This window comes from Microtus pennsylvanicus, chromosome 5, assembly GCF_037038515.1.
Source record: "Microtus pennsylvanicus isolate mMicPen1 chromosome 5, mMicPen1.hap1, whole genome shotgun sequence".
Lineage (NCBI taxonomy): Eukaryota > Metazoa > Chordata > Mammalia > Rodentia > Cricetidae > Microtus > Microtus pennsylvanicus.
Genome location: NC_134583.1, coordinates 93,612,750 through 93,632,678, shown reverse-complemented (window position 1 = coordinate 93,632,678; position 19,929 = coordinate 93,612,750). Strand labels below are relative to the sequence as shown.

At 41.4% G+C, this 19,929-nt stretch overlaps 1 protein-coding gene across 1 annotated transcript in view; it reads left to right on the top strand.

Annotated features, from left to right (window-relative positions):
• Positions 1-12,549, top strand: part of Oosp1 (oocyte secreted protein 1) — a 56,875-nt gene extending 44,326 nt beyond the window's left edge. The window contains exons 3-6 of the mRNA XM_075973551.1: positions 7,813-7,994; positions 9,358-9,458; positions 11,631-11,750; positions 12,264-12,549. Of these exons, the coding sequence (XP_075829666.1) occupies positions 7,813-7,994; positions 9,358-9,458; positions 11,631-11,750; positions 12,264-12,357 (497 nt within the window). The 3' untranslated portion in view covers positions 12,358-12,549. The remainder of the gene's footprint in view (positions 1-7,812; positions 7,995-9,357; positions 9,459-11,630; positions 11,751-12,263) is intronic.
• The last annotated feature ends 7,380 nt before the right edge of the window (positions 12,550-19,929 follow it).

The window sequence follows — 19,929 nt, the reverse complement described above, 5'->3', positions numbered from 1 at the left end:
TAGGCTCCCACAAAGCCAGTGAGGCAAAGACACGAGAGAGAGAGAGAGAGAGAGAGAGAGAGAGAGAGAGAGAGAGAGAGAGAGAGAGAGAGAGAAACACTTGGAATGGTCTTTGAAATTTTAAAGCCTACCCCTAGTGACCACACCTTCAATAAGGCCATAATTAATCCTCCCCAAACAGTTCTACCAACTGTTGAAATATATGACCCTCTGGAGGCCATGCCCATCCAAACCACAAAGGCCTTAAGTTTTCTCCAGGTTTATCAATAAAGATGTTTGTCGACTTCACCAGTAGCATTGCTTGTTTTCTACACTATATTTATTGCACAAGCTCAGGATGCTAGCGTTTTATTTTTGATATAACCAACAATAAAAAGTACATGTGGGGCCGGGCGGTGGTGGCGCACGCCTTTAATCCCAGCACTCGGGAGGCAGAGGCAGGCGGATCTCTGTGAGTTCGAGACCAGCCTGGTCTACAAGAGCTAGTTCCAGGACAGGCTCCAAAACCACAGAGAAACCCTGTCTCGAAAAACCAAAAAAAAAAAAAAAAAAAAGTACATGTGGAATATCCTGGAAAGTCTATTAAGAGAAGTGCTTGATGACTTATCTGAAAAACAATTAAATACAAATGAAAAGGATATTGTAGTATAAAAGGGAAGTTTTGTGTATACCTAGAATAAAACTGTATTTCAAAATGCAACTTCCATCTCAAACCTATAATAAGGGGTTCAGGTTTTTTCATTCAGTGGTAGTTTGAGAGACATCAGATAGATCTGAAAATGTTATTAATTTTTCACAATAACTTAAAAGTTAAGCCAGGTATAGCGGACCTAACATCTGAGTGCTAAGTATGTTGAGGCAGAGAGGGACAGAGTCCTGTTAACCAGGTAGCTTTGAGAGACCCCAGGAGCCAGGTGTGGTGACACACACCTTTAATCCCAGAACTCAGGAAGTGGAAGTAGTCACATAAGGAGTTCCTCCCCAGCCAGGGCTACATAGAGAGATCCTGTCTCAACCCCTTGACCCCAAACAAAACCAAACCAAAAAGAAAATTCATGAAATGAAACAAATTGTAACTACAAAGCTTGTTAAAACCTAAAATGGGCATGCGCCACCATTTAATCCCAGAGTGCTGGAAGCAGAGGCAGGCAGATTTCTGAGTTGGTGGCCAGCCTGCTCTACAAAGCCAGTTCCAGGACAGTCAAGGCTGTTACACAGAGAAACCCTGTCCCTAAAAACCATAAAACAGACAGACAACCAACCACAAACCTAAAGACCTACTTAATACATTCCTTAGTGATAGATATTGTAAGACTTTCTGTGTGCATGGAGTGTCCATGTGTATGTATAGATACATATATGGCGTCTAAATGTATGTTGTGTGTACACGTGCACACAGAACTACACTGTAGACACAGCTTAATTTTGTCAGCTTTTATTATTTGTATGTCTGTGTTCTGCATTTCATTAGCGATGTCTACCGAGTCGGGGCCTGCAGGATTTATTTGAGAGAGGTTACACCACCACTGGCGACATCACTGAAGAATATGGCTTTCCCTCCTCCAGCAAGCATTAACCTATTGCTTCTCAGGGAAGGGGGACTTGGGGAGCCTCTTTTTCATCCTCAATGGTATATTGAGAGCCCTCTCTTGTACAGTTTCTCCTGAGTGTAGACACTCCTACTGTAAGGTCATGAGTGCAACAGCCATACCATGTCTGGAAGACATTTTACACAATCCCTCCCCGTCCCCCAGTTCTTACATTCTTTCTACCCCTCTTGTGTGACTATCCTTGAAAGACTGTACTGCTTGGGTTATTTCTAAGGAGATGCTCCTTGAGCCGTGAAGACGGTGCCATAGGTGCCCGTTTAGGGCTAAGCTTCCACAGTCACTCGGTCTCAGCACATTGACTAGCTGTGAGTCTCCACATTGACCATTGCCCACCCACCGCCAACAGAGCTTCTCTGATGAAATCCAAGAGCAGCGCTAAAGTATGGGCACAAATACTTAATGGCAGTTTAACACCATGTTCATTTAGTAAAATAAAAAAAACTCTGATTTTTTTTCAAAAACTGTATATATTTTAAAGATATTATTTTATTATCGTATGTATATTATGGTTTTTTTTGCCTGCATGTATTCTGTTAATTATGTTTGTGCCTGGTGTCTGTGAAAGTCACCACAAGAGAGTGGTGGGTCTCCTGGAGTTAAATATGGCTGGGATCCATCATGTGGTTGAGAATTGAACATAGGTCCTCTGAAAGAGCAGCTAGTGCTCTTAACCACTGAGTTATTTCTCCCACCCTTGTACCTTGAAAACTACGAAGTAATAAAAATTTAAGCAGAAGGAAAATTAGAGATTGGTTGAATACAACTTTATTGTATTAAGAAATGAAAACAGTAACAGTGATAAGAAAAAGAGAGAAGTAGGTCCTGGGGTACAAGACCCTATTGTCTAAGACGATGACATCTAGAGATGTGACACACAGTACTGAGACTATAGTTCACAGCACTGTGCTCCATACTGAACGATTGCTAATACACACACACACACACGCACGCACGCACACACACACAGCACCCCACACATAGGCACGTTTCTCTCTCTCTCACACACACATCACTCCCCACATAGGCATGTTCTCTCTCTCTCTCTCTCTCTCTCTCTCTCTCTCTCTCTCTCTCTCTCTCTCTCTCTCTTACACACACACACACACACAAACACATACTACCCCACACATAGGCACATTCTCTCTCTCTCTCCCTCTCTCTCTCTCTCTCTCTCTCTCTCTCACACACACACACACACACACACACACACGCACAGCATCCCACACATAGGCACGTTTCTCTCTCTCTCTCTCTCTCTCTCTCTCTCTCTCTCTCTCTCTCTCTCTCTCTCTCACACACACACACACACACACAAACACATACTACCCCACACATAGGCACATTCTCTCTCTCTCTTTCTCTCTCTCTCTCTCTCACACACACACACACAGACATACACACACCATCCCACACATAGGCATATCTCTCTCGTATACACCACGCGGGGGCATACCCTGTAGCTACAGGAGGAGAGGGATTTGTTGGTTCAATTGGCAGCAAGTACAAAGAGCTCATCACGCTGAAATATGTGCCTGTACTAGAAGTGGGTTGAAAATATTTGAGAAATTATTTTTTCCAGTCCTGTGGACTGAACCCAGGACCTTGAGATGTCTAGGCAAGTGGTCTACCACTGAGTTCACTCTCAAACCTTAAGAAAAGGGCTTGGAAAAATTAATTTAAAAGAAAGAAATATAAAACTTTACTTTCCCCCAGGTTCTTGTTTGTGTTGTAGAAGGGCTGTTTGAAGACACATTTTAAAATAAAGGACACATTTTTTTAAAACAAAGACATATTTTTAATAAGTTAATAAAGAAAATTATATAAAAATTATTTTTGTGGTAAATAAGTAGTTACATTTCTTTCTACTGTTACATCTTTATCTCTTATTGTGCAACAGATTTGCTAAGCTCTGGAGATGAAAATATACATGGAATATACACCCTTAAGGAGTTCATGGCATAGTGAACTTGTAGAACCGTTACTATTTATTTATCTTGGTGTGGCTATTTTGTTTTGAGACAGCATCTCATGTAGCCCATACATAATCACTCATAATTTATGAAGTGCTGAGGTTCAAACTAAGGGCTTTGTGTGTGCTAGACAAGAGGCCTTCCAGCCGAGTCACAAGCCCAGCCCTCTCTTAGGACGAGGATTAGTGCAACGATACATCTCAGGTAATACAGTCAGTGGTGCATTCCTCTAGCTATTTTGCCTTTCAGTAGCTGTTTTTCATGCTGCATTTTCATGGAATGTAGTTCTGAACTCAACTGATGATCTAGAGACAGGGTGAGCTTAAATCTATATTTTTGGGGTGTTGGGAATCAAACTTACAGGCCCACAGAAGGTAAGGAAGTTTACCACCTATAAGCTACATTCCCAGTACTCAAATATGCATTTAAGCTGTTTTCATTTTTTTTAACTTTTTATTGATTTTTATTGAGCTCTACATTTTTCTCTGCTCTCTGCCCTCTCCCCTTTAACCCTCCCCCAAGGTCCCCATGCTCCCAGTTTACTCAGGAGATATTGTCTTTTTCTACTTCTCATGTAGATTAGATCTATGTAAGTCTCTCTTATTGTTCTCATTGTTGTCTAAGTTCTCTGTGATTGTGGTTTGTAGGCTGGTTTTCTTTGCTTAATGTTTAAAAACCACCTATGAGTAAGTGCATGTGATAATTGTCTTTCTGTGTCTGAGTTACCTCACTCAAAATAATGTTTTCTAGCTCCATCCATTTTCCTGCAAAATTCAAGGTGTCCTTATTTTTTTCTGCTGTGTAGTACTCCATTGTGTAAATGTACCACATTTTCCTTATCCATTCTTCAGTAGAGGGGCATTTAGGTTGTTTCCAGGTTCTGGCTATGACAAACAAAGCTGCTATGAACATAGTTGAGCACATGTCCTTGTGGCACAATTGAGCAGCCTTAAGCTGTTTTTCATAGAGAGATTTTAACTTCTCACTTTGAAGAAGTGCCACCTTTTGTTTAGAAGCAAGGAATTTAAATTTGGTATAAATTATTTCCAGGCTTGTTACTTGAAATGTAGTCATAAAGAACCACTGGTATCACTTGGGAGTTTATTACAGCTGCAACATCTCTGAATCTTACCCCCACTTCTGTGTTAGAATCTGCTGCGTAACCAAGTACTCAGGTGATGCGTGTATTTAAGTTTGCAAACAAGCCCTTCTAATGAGTATCAAGACAGCATGCTCTGTGAAGGCAAATCCCCACGCCCCAGCAATTCTGAGGGCATTAGAATCAGTGACACTTTGGAACTTAAAAATGTAAATTTTCTGCCATACTCTTGTCTTACTGAGTCAGAAGAAAGGAATGCCTGTAATCCAGCCATCATGTATTAAAAAGAATACTCCGCAGGTGAACCTGAGTGAGTCTCTGCTCAGAGGCAGGTCAGTGAGAGGGATGGAAGTGTGAGGTGTTGAACCTTTGCATTCTGCCTGACACAGGACAACTACGTTCTTATACAGTTACTTCTTTAGTGTGCAGATGATGAGACACAGATATTTTGGGATGTTAGGGAGTTTTTAACAAAGTATACCTTATTGTATAAAATCACTCTATACACACTGATACAGATTCTGATGCAAGCCAGCCTCCCATTCCTTCCTAATCCCCTGGAGAGGCCTCATGTTGCAGCAGTCATGGGACTACAGTGGCAGGATTCGCATCACGTTCACTCTGGTTCTTCAACACCTAAATAAAGCGTTACATTTTAGACAACGAACTGTATTAGTGGCACGTGTGTGCTGTAAAAGGCACCAGTTAAGTACTCCCAACTGAGGCCATCTATTCCAGCATATAAGGCCTTTCACTCGTTCTGTTTCTCATTTCCTCTGTGGGTTTGATCTTCAGCCTGAGCCATGAAGTCTTTCCTGGGCCTGCAGGGACTCCTTCTGTTTCTTCTCGTCCTGACGACTGGTGCTGATGATTGGTCAGGTATCGCTTGTGACATGGAGAATTGGGATGTCATAACGTGTGCTGACAGATGAGGCTTTCTGACTGTTTCAGAATGATTGGTCTCTTTCATGATGTGAGATGCATGATGTGAGAATCTCACAGTTCTACTGAGAGCAGACACTGTCCTAGCTTGAGTTGTTTCTTTCTCCAGTTCCCCTTTTCTTTTGACCCTTCCCAGATCACATCACATTCTGGGGATTCAGGAAAGTGGAGTGGTCTGGAATGCACAAAGCTGTTCACGGACTCTTAAGAATTTGGGACTCGCTTGGGCGTGGTGGTGCAAGCCTTTATTTCTGAGTTCAAGGCCAACTTTATCTACAGAGTGAGTTCCAGAGCAGCCAGGGCTACGCGGAGAAACCCTGTCTCAAAAAATCCAACAAATGTAAACAAACAAACAAACAAATGATATCAGGATGCCCTGTGGCTGGTAGGAAAAGGAGCCTTTTCAAGGGCTCAGCCTTCCTTGGCCTTGCCTTTGCAGGGCCACAGCACCTGAGAGGGAAAGCCAGCTCCTCGTGGTAAGGTGACTAGTGGGCCCAGTTTCCTTAGTTTGAGTGCCAACAAGTCTCCTACTTTAAGCAAACTGAAGTGGTTGGTCTCCTAAATATGAGTGCAGACTCTTAGTTTGAACGCTTAGAATTACAATAAAAAGTTAGGTATTTTTCTGTTTATTTTCAACAAGATAATCCAGTCTTGATGCTAGGGAAGCTTCAAGACTCTTAGTGTGTTGGTTAATGTCTTTTATTTCTTTTTATTAGGAGCTATTTAAAGGAGACAGCTATATGCAATCATATTAGTATCCACTGCCTCATCATGCAGACTTATTGAATCCACATTGACTTGCTTCCCTTGCATAAATTAGGATCAAAGTGAAATTTCAGATAGGATGGGAGTCCTTGTGGTATCTGGTCTCAGTGTCTGCCCTCTATCCACATTGAAGCTTACTAATCACTTATTCCTCTGCACGTTTCCTAATTCGACTTCAGCTTTACAGAAGCAGAAATATGTATCTGATGTTTTATTTGTAGTTCATTCTACAGCTTTATTTTGCTCAGGGTTATTCAGAGATATTTCCCCTTCTCTCAGTCCCTTCTTCCACCTCCCTGTTCCCTCAGATCCATTCCTCCTCTGTTTCTCTTTAACAAAAAGAACAGGCCTCCCAAACATGGCATAACTTGTTATGCCATGTTTGGGAGGCCTGTTCTCGCACCCACACACTGAGACAACGGGGATGTTCTATCGGGAACTCACCAAGGCCAGCTGGCCTAGGTCTGAAAAAGCATGGGATAAACCCGGACTAGCTGAACATAGCGGACAATGAGGAATACTGAGATCTCAAGAACAATCACAGTGGGTTTTTGATCCTACTGCACGTACTGGCTTTGGGGGAGCCTAGGCAGTTTAGATGCTCACCTTACTAGACCTAGATAGAGGTGGGCAGTCCTTGGGCTTCCCACAGGTCAGGGAACCCTGATTGCTCTTCAAGCAGATGAGGGAGGGGGACTTGATCGGGGGAGGGGGAGGGAAATGGGAAGCGGTTGCGGGGAGGAGGCAGAAATCCTTAATAAATAAATAAATTAAAAAAATAAACATAAAAACAAGTTGGTTGTAGCGTTCTTGACTAGTGTTTATCGCTGTCAACCTCCATGTCTGCTTTTAAATACCACGAAGCTGTGGATATGTAAATAAAGGCAAGGGCTAGTATAGAGGAGCATGAGTTGATCAAGAGTGCAGCCATGCTCTGCGCTTCACACAGTTACAATAGAAATGCGTTCCTGTGGCACAGCTGTATAAAATGTTGACCGCGTGGCTGAGCATGATGGTGCCCACCTTTAATCTCAGGACTTGGGAGGCAGAGGCAGGTGGATCTAAGTTCAAGGCCAGCCTGGTCTACTTAGAGAGTTCCGGGTCGTCCAGAGCTACTTAGTGAGACTTGTCCTAAGAAAAATATTGACTTCTGAGAATGGAATTAAAGGATTAACAATGTCTTAAATTTGTATTGCTCTCCTCCACTTCCTGACAGAGTTACTAAACAATATCTTTGGTGTTGTTTGGTTTGTGTGTATCTTTGGGATGAAGTCATAGCAGATGGTCAGCTTTTACAGACTTGCTTCTCTCTACACCATGTTTTATTTTGTTAAGGGAGGAGCTCTTGCAGTAACTGGCTTTGCTCAAATGTTCTGTGATTCACATACAGCCTGTTAACAGAAATATTCTCCTTTCTACTTCCTAGCCCTTCGTCTGCAATGCACCAATCATTGGTTCTATCTCAGGATTAAGGCCACGCTATTCCACAATGTATTTATGGAACCTGATGAAGTGTATTTAGGATCTATCTGCCCTGTGAGCACCGTCTGGCCAAATGATGTCTATGACTTTACCTACCGTACTTACGCCTGCGGCATTGTCAATAAAGTAAGAAGAAACACCGGTGTCTGTGGTCCCTTCCTTGGACCCACAAAATGGAAATCATAGTTTCCATTTGTCTTACAGCTGGGTTAATGTCTTTAAAAGTCACATCCAGGAAAACTGATGTTAACTTGATGGTAGGAAGAGACCCGTTTTCACTGCATCACAAAGTAGTTTCCAAAACTAGTTGCACATTACAGCGCACGGCATTGTAGCCTCAGGTGGAAGGGAGTAACGTTGGTTAAGCATCACAAAGGGCCTCAGAGTTCCCTACTGCGGGCATTGCGTGTTTGTTATGCATTGCTGTCTAACATTAACTAAGATTTTTAGTTGATTACAAAAGTAAAAATCAGAAATGCTGTAATATTACTTATTAAAAGACATTACACAACTTTTACAGGTTGAGGTGAAGGACAGATTTGGTGAGACAGGAAGAAAACTTTAGGTGGAGCTGTGCATGCAGGATGCAGGGTGTTTATTAGGTGCCCTTGGGAGAATGATTACTGTGTGAAAGGAGCTGGGCTGTGGGGAATTCAGATGTCTGTGGATGGATCCTGCAGGCTGTTTGCAGTCCAGCCAGATAACTGATTAACTGCTTAGTACTGGAACTTCATCAGGGTGGGTTTTCCTTTCTTTTTTTCTTCCTTTCTCTCTCTCTCCTTCCTTCCCTCCCTCCTTTTCTCTTTCTTTCTTTCTTTCTTTCTTTCTTTCTTTCTTTCTTTCTTTCTTTCTTTCTTTCTTCTTCTCCTCCTCCTCCTCCTTCTTCGAAATGATATAGGGACTGGGCTGTATTGATGTATCTCAGCTGATAGCATGCTCATCTAACATGTACAAGGCTCTGTGTTTATTCCTAACACCATAGAAACTTGGCTTGGTGGAGCACACCAGTGACCCTAGTACTGGAGAGGCAGAGGCAGGAAGATCAGGAATTCAAGGCAATCCTAGAGAGTTCAAGGACAGCACAGAATACAAGAGACCCAGTCTCAAAACAAATGTCCTGAGTTCATCATTTAAATGAAATTCTCAGCCATCTGAATTCCAAATGGGTTTCAGCTGATCTGAAAGCTGGTGCTCTCTGAAATAAACAACACTTTATCTTCTACTGTGTTTCTGGAAAGGAGGTGTAAGCCCACGATTTTTAAAAATACAAACAAAAGATCTGATCTCTTTCAATAAACAAGTATGATCTGCCTTTTATATCAGTAGTGTACCAGATTGAACCAGATTGAACCTATCTCTTTAGAAGATGGTCCTCCTCATGAGTGATTAAGTTTTTTTTGAGAACTTGAAGTACCTTTGTAGCTCTAGCTCCAATCCCTTGATCTCCTGAGATGTGTGAGATACTTTAAATCTTTCTCTGCCCCTTCAGGTTCTTTATGATGTCACTCTGCTTCAGACACACCTTGCATATATCCCAAAAAACCCTAGTAATAACCGAACTGAGATGCGCCTGTCCTGTGTTCTACACAGGTGAGTACCACATGTGGGCCACCTGTCCAAGGCCCCAGCTTCTCCTCAACCCTCTAGATGAAAGGCCCAAGCCCTAAATGTTAAACCACACATCCCAGGTTGTGGGCGGGTGTGGTGCTGGTGGGAACCAAAGCCAGCAGGAATATAAATGTCGATATCCTAGGTCCTGGGCCTTCAAAGTGATGGTTGTCTCCTAGAGCATTAGAATACTGGAGAAGAGAAGGAGATTAATCTACTTCTTTAATATGAGTGTCTGAATGGCTGAAAACCTCACAGGTTCCACCCAGCTAATCGAGCCAGGCTGCTTTAAAAAGAAGTCCACATCCAAGTGTAATAAGGACAGAAATGAAAAGCCTGAAAGATATAGAACAGTGTCAGAGAAATCAAGGCCGGCATGCAGCAGGGGCGGGTGGGGCTGACGTCATAGGGAGAGAGGCAGATTAAATCCCACTCATGGGATGAGAGTCAGTATCTTAATCATTAACCATTTGAGAAAGCCTATGTTATAGCTCATTAGCAACCTTGACCAGGGATTAACAAAGTCATAATAAGCATGGCAAGGCTGTGGGAGGCAATCTATTAGATTTTTTCTGGTTAAAATCATTTAATGATCATTTTTTAAAGAAATTTAAAATGTGTTTTTCAAATGGTTTTGCACATAAATGTGTCATGAAGTTGGGCTATTGTGTGTTTAGTGGGCAGTCTTCCTGTCATGTTTGAAGCTTCCCTCTCCTTGCCTCACTTTATTAGATCACTTAATATTTTAACCAGCCTATGTTCGCTGCACATAGAGAGGGGTTCATAAATATATGTAAATTCAAGTGTCTCATGTACTTTGACCATATTTTCCCCATTACCCTCCATTTTCCCTTTTTACTAATGCCCTTTCTTTACCCAAATACTTCTACACTCATATCCTATGTGTCTTATTCAGGATCCACATATGAGAGCACATTCAAGATTTGAAAATCACATCATAGGCTTACATTGTTGTAAGAGATTCACTTGAAAAAATTTTCCCTTCAAGTAATTATTGAAGCCATCCTCCCTGTTCCTTCACACAAAGAGTAATACGTACCATAGCAACTAACAATTTTTTTTAAAGTTTCTTGAGACAGGGTTTCTCTGTGTAACCACTGTGGCTGTCCTGGAGCTATTAACATTATTAATGCAATGTTTTAATTCTTTGAGAATTGCATACAATATATTTGTATAATATTCATTCCCACTCCTACCCTATCTCCTCCCACCTCTTTACCTATTCCATTACATTGTGTTCTTTTAAAAAAATTTTTTTATTTTTTTTGTTTTTTTTTTCCTTTTTTTTATTGATAAAAGGAGAATAAAAAAATAAAAAAAAAATTTCCACCTCCTCCCAGCCTCCCATTTCCCTCCCTCTCCTCCCACTCTTCTCCCCCTCATCCCACTCTTCTCCCCCTCCTCCCACTCTTCTCCCCTTCCCCCCACTCCTATCCCCCTCCCTCTCCAGTCCAAAGAGCAAAAAAAAAAAATAGTTTATTGACTCCAATTTGTACTATTCATATACTCATGGGTGTCGAGTCATTCACTGGAGTATGATTGACTTACCAGGAGTCAAACCATTAAAAAAAACTGACTCTCCCTCCCCAGTTTCTATTAACTGTTCAAGGCTCCTTCTCAGTTAAGCGGGAAGGCTCACAAGCGTCTTCTCAGTCCATGATATCATGTGCCGTGGCTGAGTCTTATGCAGGTCTTGTGACGGTAACCACAGGTACTGTGAACTCACGAGCGCAAAGAACCTGTTATTTCTAGAGACGCTCGTCTGGTCCTCCCTGACCTTTGGCTCTTACCATCTTTCCCCACCCTCTTTCTTTATAGTGTGTGTGTGTGTGTGTGTGTGTGTGTGTACATGCGCATATGATGGTGATATAGATGACTCATTTGTGGATGACCACTCTATTGATGATTGTTTTCTGCTCTTGGCCATTAGTGAGTTTCTATGTTAACCACTGCCCATGACAACTAAGATTTTAAAATCACGTATCCTAGGCCTACATTGCTGTAAGTGGTTCACTTGAGTCAGTGCATCTACGTCACTGGAATTTGGCCTCAAGTGCAGCCTTCTAAACTCTATGGTCTGAACGAATCTTCAGCCCTCTGTGATATTTCTCTTTTTCCCTCTCCCATTTTTAGTCGGTATCCTCTTTTCTGTGAAGCTGAGAGTAAAGGAGACTTCACTGGCAACCCTCCTGAGTGGGAACTAGACATGAGAGTACGCAAGAATGATAAGGCTGCTCCTGCAGTGCCGCTAAAGTAAGGAGATCCAGCTCATAGTTTACAGCTTTGTCAGGCGTGACTTAAAATACGCCAAGAACACAGCTAAGGGCATATCCCATTTGACTAAAGACACGTTGTCCTTAAACAATTTCTAGATTAGGCCTTCCTATGTTTGTTGAAATTGTTAGTGAGGCTCCAAAGCTGCAGAGAAACCCTGTCTCAAAAAACAACAAAAAATTGTTAGTGAGGTAGTGGTCTTGCTAGCCTGTTCCTAATCAGAGATCCCATAGGAGTTAGAGGTGTCCCTCTTGGGGCTTGTGACAATTGGTCTTACTTAAAGCCTGGGGTCTCGGAGACATGCCTCTGGGTGTTGTTTCCAGAGAAGAGTAACTGAGTGGGGGTAGAGCTCATCTTCAAAGTGGATGGTATCTATGTTGATATTTACCAATCAGTGGTCCAAGGAAGCAGTGTCACCTGGATATCCTTCCTGAACATGTATTTATAGTTGTCACCACTGCCCTCCGATAACATCATATTCTGTCTCTTTAGCTTTTCAACATCAGGTCAAAACACCAACCAGGTGTCGCAGGAGCCTCAGACCTCGGGAACCAGCAGGCATCAGCATGCTGAGGCATCTAACTGAGTGGATTAGAGTTTTGCCCTCTCCATTTCTCCAGAATGCAGATGGTTGCAGGATGTCTTCTCTCATCCATTTTTAAAAAGTGACTGATTTGCAGTTTTAAATAAAATGGCATGCTACCTTCATATATTCTCATTTTAAAAAGCTGTCCCTGATTTTAGCTTCATCAAATCTGATTAATCAATAAAAATTTCTATTAAAGCTGCTTCTAATTATTGAAGGATTAATGTGTATCATTGTAATTCTAATGATCATAATTTTTTCTTAAGTTTTTTTATACTATAACTTATTTGAGTATTTCACATATGTATACAGTGTATTTCGATCACATTCAGCACCCTATTCTCACCCTTAACTCCTCTAAGATCCACCCTCTATTCTCCCTACCACTTCCCTGATGGAGGAGTTAATTTCATTGGTTATTAAAGAAACTGCCTTGGCCCATTTGATAGGCCAGCCCTTAGGTGGGTGGAGTAGACAGAACAGAATTCTGGGAGGAAGTGAGGCAATTGCCATGCCTCTCCTTTCTGGGTCAGACGCGATGAAGCTCCAGCCCAAGATGAACGTACACTAGAATCTTCCTGGTAAGACACCTCCTCGTGGTGCTACACAGATTACTAGATATGGGTTAAAGCAAGATATGAGAGTTAGCCAGTAAGAGACTAGTGCTAATGGGCCAAGTAGTGTTTAAATGAATACAATTTGTGTGTTGTTATTTCAGGGCTTAAGCTAGCCAGGCGGCCAGGAGCTGGGCGGCAGGAACGCAGCCCATTGCTCCTTCTACACTTCCCAACTTTGTTCTTAAAAAAAAATACCTAGGAAGTCTAATTAGTGCTGCCCCTATACTAAGGTGTGGGGTATTCTACTGGAGCATGGTTGACATCCTGGGTGCCACAGCCTTAAAACCTGACTTTTTCTTCCCCAGTGATCATCAGTCAATAGCTGCTTAGTTAGGGGTGGAGCTTCCTGAGCCCCTCCTCCCTACATGCTGGAATGCTGACTGATTTGACGTTAGACAGGTTTTATGTACACACGAACTCAGCAGCTACAATACTCCTGCCATGCCCAGAAGACACTGTCTCTGCCTGGTCCTCCCTGACCATGACACATAGAGAAGACACCAGTGATGACTGACTGGCTCTGTTGGACCCTTCTCTTCAGTTATTGCCATTTGAATGCCTTAAGTGGTGTGGGAACAGTGATCAGACAGCGAGAATGGAGCAGACTGGCGGCTGGACTCTGCATTATCTACCCTTTGGTAGTTAGTATTTTGGTAAGATACTCACATGGTTCAAATGTACATTAGAGTTTAATAAAATGAGCAAATGGTCCAGCCTTCTGCAGGTCAGAAAGACTGGAAATGGGATGCAGAGTTAGTGAGGAAAACACGCAGACTTCTTTTTCTGAGGGATAAAAATTTCTATTTTATTCTTTCTGTTGCTTGCTCTGTTCTTCTACCCTGATGTTTCCCTTCTTACTCCTTTTTGATGTCTTCCTTCTCCACCCTTCCTTCTCCATCCTTCCTGGTGTTTCCCTTCTTGATCCTTCTTGATGTCTTCCTTCTCCATCCTTCCTTCTCCATCCTCCTTGGTGTTTTTCTTCTGACATCTTTATTTTTCCCCTTACAGCTTATATACTCCAGTAAATTCTTTCAAGCAATATAAAAATTACAGTGTGGTTACATTCTGTTTTTCAAGTGAATGATTACAATGAAAACAAGTAAAAAATGTTTCCCATTTCCCTTACATGATTAAACATTTTACATATTACAGGTGGAAAGCAAATTGTCCCCCAAGAACCAACATAGTTAAATATCTATTTTTTAGACTTCTCATAGATCAGTAGCCTTTAAGCCATAACCATTTACATAGGCAGTTTTTATATTGCCAGAAAACAGGTTACTAGCTTCACTTTTCATATTAACTAACTAGTCCAACTAACTAGCCACCCAATTCTTTGTGTTCTAGTTACATTAAGACAATTGCTTAAAGCTTTGTTTTAGTCATGATGTACACTAAAACCTGTGAACACATTTTCCAATATCAAAAAGAATTTGAGCTAATTCATGGGACTCGATTGCGTTCCTTAATCAATAACCTAAGCCACACAGTCTATATGGCTCCTCAAGAGAAACTTGTAAGTCTGAGCTGCATGACACTTTCTTGTTGTTTTCTGTCCTCTGCAACCCCTGCTTTATCAGGAGCAGGGGCAACACCATAGCCTACCTTTACCTATATTAATTTTCCCACTAAACTGACCTCTATCCTAGTCCCTTACCATATTTGTTAAAAACCCCTAATCATCAAAGTTCTATGTAGACCAACACTACTAATGTATAAAATCATTACTTCAGTTAAACAGTACAGCCTAAGAGGAAATCATCTTCATAATAATCCACAGATAAAAATGCCCAGCTTCAGTTGGTGAAGCTCCCTCCACTTCCAGTAAAATCTTGTTCACTAAGTAAAAAGCTCATCTGACTTCCCCTCTACTCTGCAGTGTGTTTAGAAACCATAAGAAGCCGGGTGGATGCTGTCCTCCGGGAATTTCATGGCCATTACCATCTTCAAAATCAGAGCAGTGATCACTCCTCAGAGACTGACTAAGGTTGGCCTGTTAGTGTTCCCTTATGGAAGGAGTAGTCGGAGGGTGGCTGGCTCTCAGAGGAGTTTACAGCCACCTACTCCCCCCTCCCCCAGCTGCTGCACCTGGGCCTGCTTAATCCCCCCTGTTTGCTAATGGACTCAGGAGGTGGAAAGTTAAAAGGAAGAATCATCTACACAGCTTTTGGAGATCACCTAGGGGTGGGACTTTTCTGTGTATAACTGTTTTGGGGCTCACTCATGCATCTGTATGTAACCCTCACCCATGGTCTTGTAAGGAAGTCCTTGGTTAGAAGTTGTTTGGGGCTGGAGAGGTGGTTTGGTGATTAAGAGCCTGGCTGTTCTTTCACAGAACCAGAGTCCAGCTTGATGAACATAAACAAATGAGATACATTTTTGCATAGTTAGATATTCCACAACAAGTGTGTACATGCTAAATTAATAGCATATGCATACAGACTCATTTTTACAGTATGGAACGGAAATGTGTCTTTACTATATAGAATATGAAAATGCTCTCTATGTATCCATCCTGTCCACTATCAGTCTCATGGAAGAAGAGCTATCAGTTCAAATGGAGGACTTTAAACACTATGATTTGTTTACCTAACTTCATCTTGTTCATCCTGTCTTAGGGTTTCTAGTGTTGCCTATATGTGCATGGGTATGGGGGCATTCACAAGAGCCTGAGCATCCTATCTGTGGCCATACTCCTATAACAATGACTTTCCCTCCTCTAGTGTCATCAATGGTCAATAATACTTTAGGTAGGGGTGGAGCCTCATGAGTCTCTCCCCATCCATAATGGAATGTTGGCTGACTTGACCTGCAGCATGTAGATGTATAAGGGAGGATTCCATTTTTAGTTGACAACCATTCTTGGATACCGTTGCAGAATATTTAAGTGCAAAGCTCTGCTGCATTTGTTCGTTATGGGATATTTGTTTAACTAGGTAAAGATGTGTTGCTGTTTTACCTGTCTGCTTAAGGCACCTGATTGCTCGAATAAAACGCTGAACAGCTAAAAGCAAGGGAGGAGGTAGGGGCAGACCTTCTGGGAAGGGAGAGTAAGTTGGAAGAGGAATTTAGATTTGAGGTAGAAGAAAGAAAAGGAGATGACAGGGAGACACTGGAGGCCATGCAGCAAGACGTGGAGGAAGCAGAAAAGTAGGACATACATAATAAAGAGCCCCGAGGCAAAAAGTAGATGAATAGAAACAGGTTAAACTCAGTTAAAAGAGGCAGTGGGACAAGCCTTGCTAAGGCCTAGCATTCATAATTAATAAGTCCCTGTGCCTTTATTTGGGAGCTGGTTGGCAGCCCAAAATTCCAACTATAGATGATGCCCAGCATGGGGACTGAATTTCCACGTAGGGACTGGGAAAGCTGGAAAAAAAAATGAAAAGGTTGCGGCTTCTTTAAGAGGTGCTGCTGGGCAGCAGAGCACTTGAGCAGCCAGGATGCTGAGCAGAAACAGCAAGATAAGTAAAAACATTTGGCACAGTATGAGTACCAACTTCCTAGAGCTGGGAAGATTAAATGCAACTCCTGGTTAAACACAGCTCTTAGCCTAAGGTGTGGCTCTCACAGCTGAGAAGGGGTGGAGCCAACTGCCAAAGCCACAAGGCAGAGTGCCTACCTGCTGATTAGCAGTTTAAGGGTTGGCTCACGTGGTCAGAGAATGCTACAGATAAACAGTAAAACAGGTCCAGACCAAAACCAAAACAAAACAAACAAAAAAATTAAACAGGTTATAGTGTGCATAGGTGCTTAAGAAAGAAAAGAAAGTGGGCATAGACAACCACAGGGAAAAAATAGTTTAAAAATAATTAAGTAAAGTCTTAAAAGAAATGGTAAAGTAATACTTATAAAAACCACAGGGAGTCTAGATCCTTATGGTGCTTTGCTGACTTTGAATGTTTTGAATGCTGATGAGCAAACAGCAGCTGCTGAGAGACATGGGATTGTAAAAGAAATTGGTGAGTTAAACCAACCTAGATACTTTAGAGATGTCTTAACTTTAAAATGGAATTCCGAAAATGTATCATGTTGGGAGAGAGGTTATGCTTTTGCTTTCATAGGAAATGAAAGGCTGTGGATTCCTTCAAAATTAATAGAGACCAGATTTTATTGGGAGAGATGCACTGAAAATCTTGGCTACAGACATAAAAAAAAACTAGAAAAATTTACAAGACAAGTGATGTGTATGCTCATCCCATGACTTGAAAACAGCTCTGAGACGGAATGAGACATGATAAATCTTGTTGATTGCAGGGTCATCATGATTCATTATATGCCACCCTTTCATATGCCATGGACAGAGGTTTGGTTATACAGTCCAAACAAACTTATAAAGTTGACAGATGTCTTTTACATGCTCAAGCATAAAACAAAAAACTCACCTTTGACTGGCTTGTGTGCATCAATTGATGTTTTAAGTAAAAACTAGAGATGCAATTGTACTTTGATGTCTATGTAATTTATGTGTGCTACTTTAAGGATGAAACTTTTCTAACGGTTTTGAGGTTTAAGATTGATGTCGTTTCCTCTCACACTCCTCCTGTGGAGTGTCAATGATTCTGCCTGCATTATAGTTTCTTAGCAGTGCTACTTAATCTACTCTGTGTGTTGTTTTCTTTTGCTATAGAAACAGTTTTCTCCTCTGTGGGCCATGTGCATTTTACCCTTTCTGATTACACATAGAAATTAAACCATGAGTTCTGGATGGGGACACAAGTCTACTAACTATGGCACGGTGGCTGCGTGGGTAGTGCACTGCCTTGGAAATCATCTTTAACCCATTCCAAAGTTACCATTCTAAACGAAGGACATGCTTTGCAATCCACACTTGTGAACTTTTTATGTGAGATGGTGGAAGGAATGTCCTTGCATTTTAAATTTGTAATGATGTGATTTTTAAAATTAAAGTTGTTTTAGAGTTTTAAAATTTATTTTATGTATATGGTTGTTTTGCCTGTAGGTATGTATATGTAGCACATTTGAGCCTGGTGCCTGCAGAGGTCAGAAGAGTGTATCAGATTCCCTGGAACTTGAGTAGCAGATGCTGAAAACTGAACCTCAGATTCTCTACAAGAGCAACAAGTGTTCTTCCCTGCTGAGCCATCTCTCCATCCCCAAAGTTTCACATTTTCAGTAGCTATTTTTATTCACAGTCAAAGCTTAAATCCTGACTCGCATAATTGAAGGCTGATATTTGGCTGTCTTCATCATGAACAGTGACATGAGGAGTGACAGCTGTTACTCTCAGCCTAGCCCTCTTGTTGATTCCCACATCACTTACTTATGGGGATGAGTAAGAAAGGATGAGGTCAGATTTGTCCATTGGGGGCTGACAGAAGACTCACTTCTGCTTTTCCCGTGTTCTCCCTCTTTCCATCCTTCTTCTCTGTTATGTAGTGATACGTCAAAGCCAGCTTGAAGTCTTGGATTTCTCCTTCTGGCCCATAAAGAGAAATAAAATTTAGGGAGAAAAAAATAGGTTATGTTTAGCTTTTGATAGTTTTGAACCAAAAGTAAATTTTTATTTTCCAAATATCTTTACTTTGGATGTGGTAGTCTAGTTAGCAGAATTTGAAAAATTTTGTAAAAATTCTTAGATGTCCTCTTAAAATTATTTACATCGTGAATCAGTTGACAGCAGCTACTAGGTAATCATGATAGTTTCTTATCTTCACTCCCTTTTATTTGAGATAGGATCTTACTATGAAGCATAGACTGACTTCAAAATCAATGATCCTCCTGCTTCAGCATCCTGAGTAACTGTGTGAAGGCACTCAAGATTGTTAGGGGAGCACAAATAAAAATGAAATAACCACTTCAGAACCACTAAGATTACAAAACAACAAAAACAAGGATTTTTTTCCAAATGGAAGTGGAGAAATTAGAACCTTTGTCTACTGTAGTCATGAAAAAGTTTGGTGGTTCCTCTAACAGCTTGTGAGCTGTCTGATGTCTGGAGAAAGAAACCTGCATAATAATTCATTTCTGCATTTCCCTCCCTACTCAGCTCCCAAAAACAAGGTCCCTGAGACAAACAACCCTGCTTATCTCTGGATGGTGGAGTTTAATGCCCTGGCAGCCTGCAGAATCACTCAGACAAGTCAATCATATCTTCTTGTAGGAACCAAGGATCACCTCATCTTGATTCTGCAAGGACTGTGTCCCATGGCCCCTGTTCCTGTGTTCCTGTAGTCCCCTAGGTGGCTGTTTCAGTCCCTCCTCCTGGGCTGTGAAAGGGTTTACTAATGAGCTGCTGACAATTCGGTCTCTTTAGCTTTGGGTGGTGCAGGTTTGACTGTCATCATTGCTCTGAATGAGAATCTTCCATCAGCAATGGGGTGAATAAGAGTCAATAAAACACATTCAACCTTGTTTACATAGTGAGTTTCAGGACAGCCTGAGTTATAGCATGACCATCAACAAAACAAAACATACCCTCTCTAAAAAAACAAAAAACAAAACAACAAAAAACAAAAACCTTCCAAACCATCCAACCATCCCCAGCACCCCCACATGTAAGCCATATCCTCCCAAAGAATTGAAAACAGTTGTATTATACAGAAAGACTCAGAGAACTGTTTGTCAAGATGGAAACTCCTCCTCCCAATATTGTATTATTGCTTGGATGAACAAACATGCTTATCAATACAACGAAACATCCAACCACATAAAGAAGTGTACTGATAGGCTACAATGTGAATGAACCTTTAGAAGCACACTAAATGTAAGAATGTATATGTGAAAGTAACACACTATGTGACCCACAATAGGTAGGTCCATAGAAATGGAAAGATCAGGGTTAGGGTTAGGGTTAGGGTTAGGGTTAGGGTTAGGGTTAGGGTTAGGGTTAGGGTTAGGGAGAAAAAAAAAAAAGAAAAAAAGAAAAAAAAAACAACAAAAAAAAATAAAAAAAAAAAGAAATGGAAAGATCAGAGCTTGCATGGCATTTAGA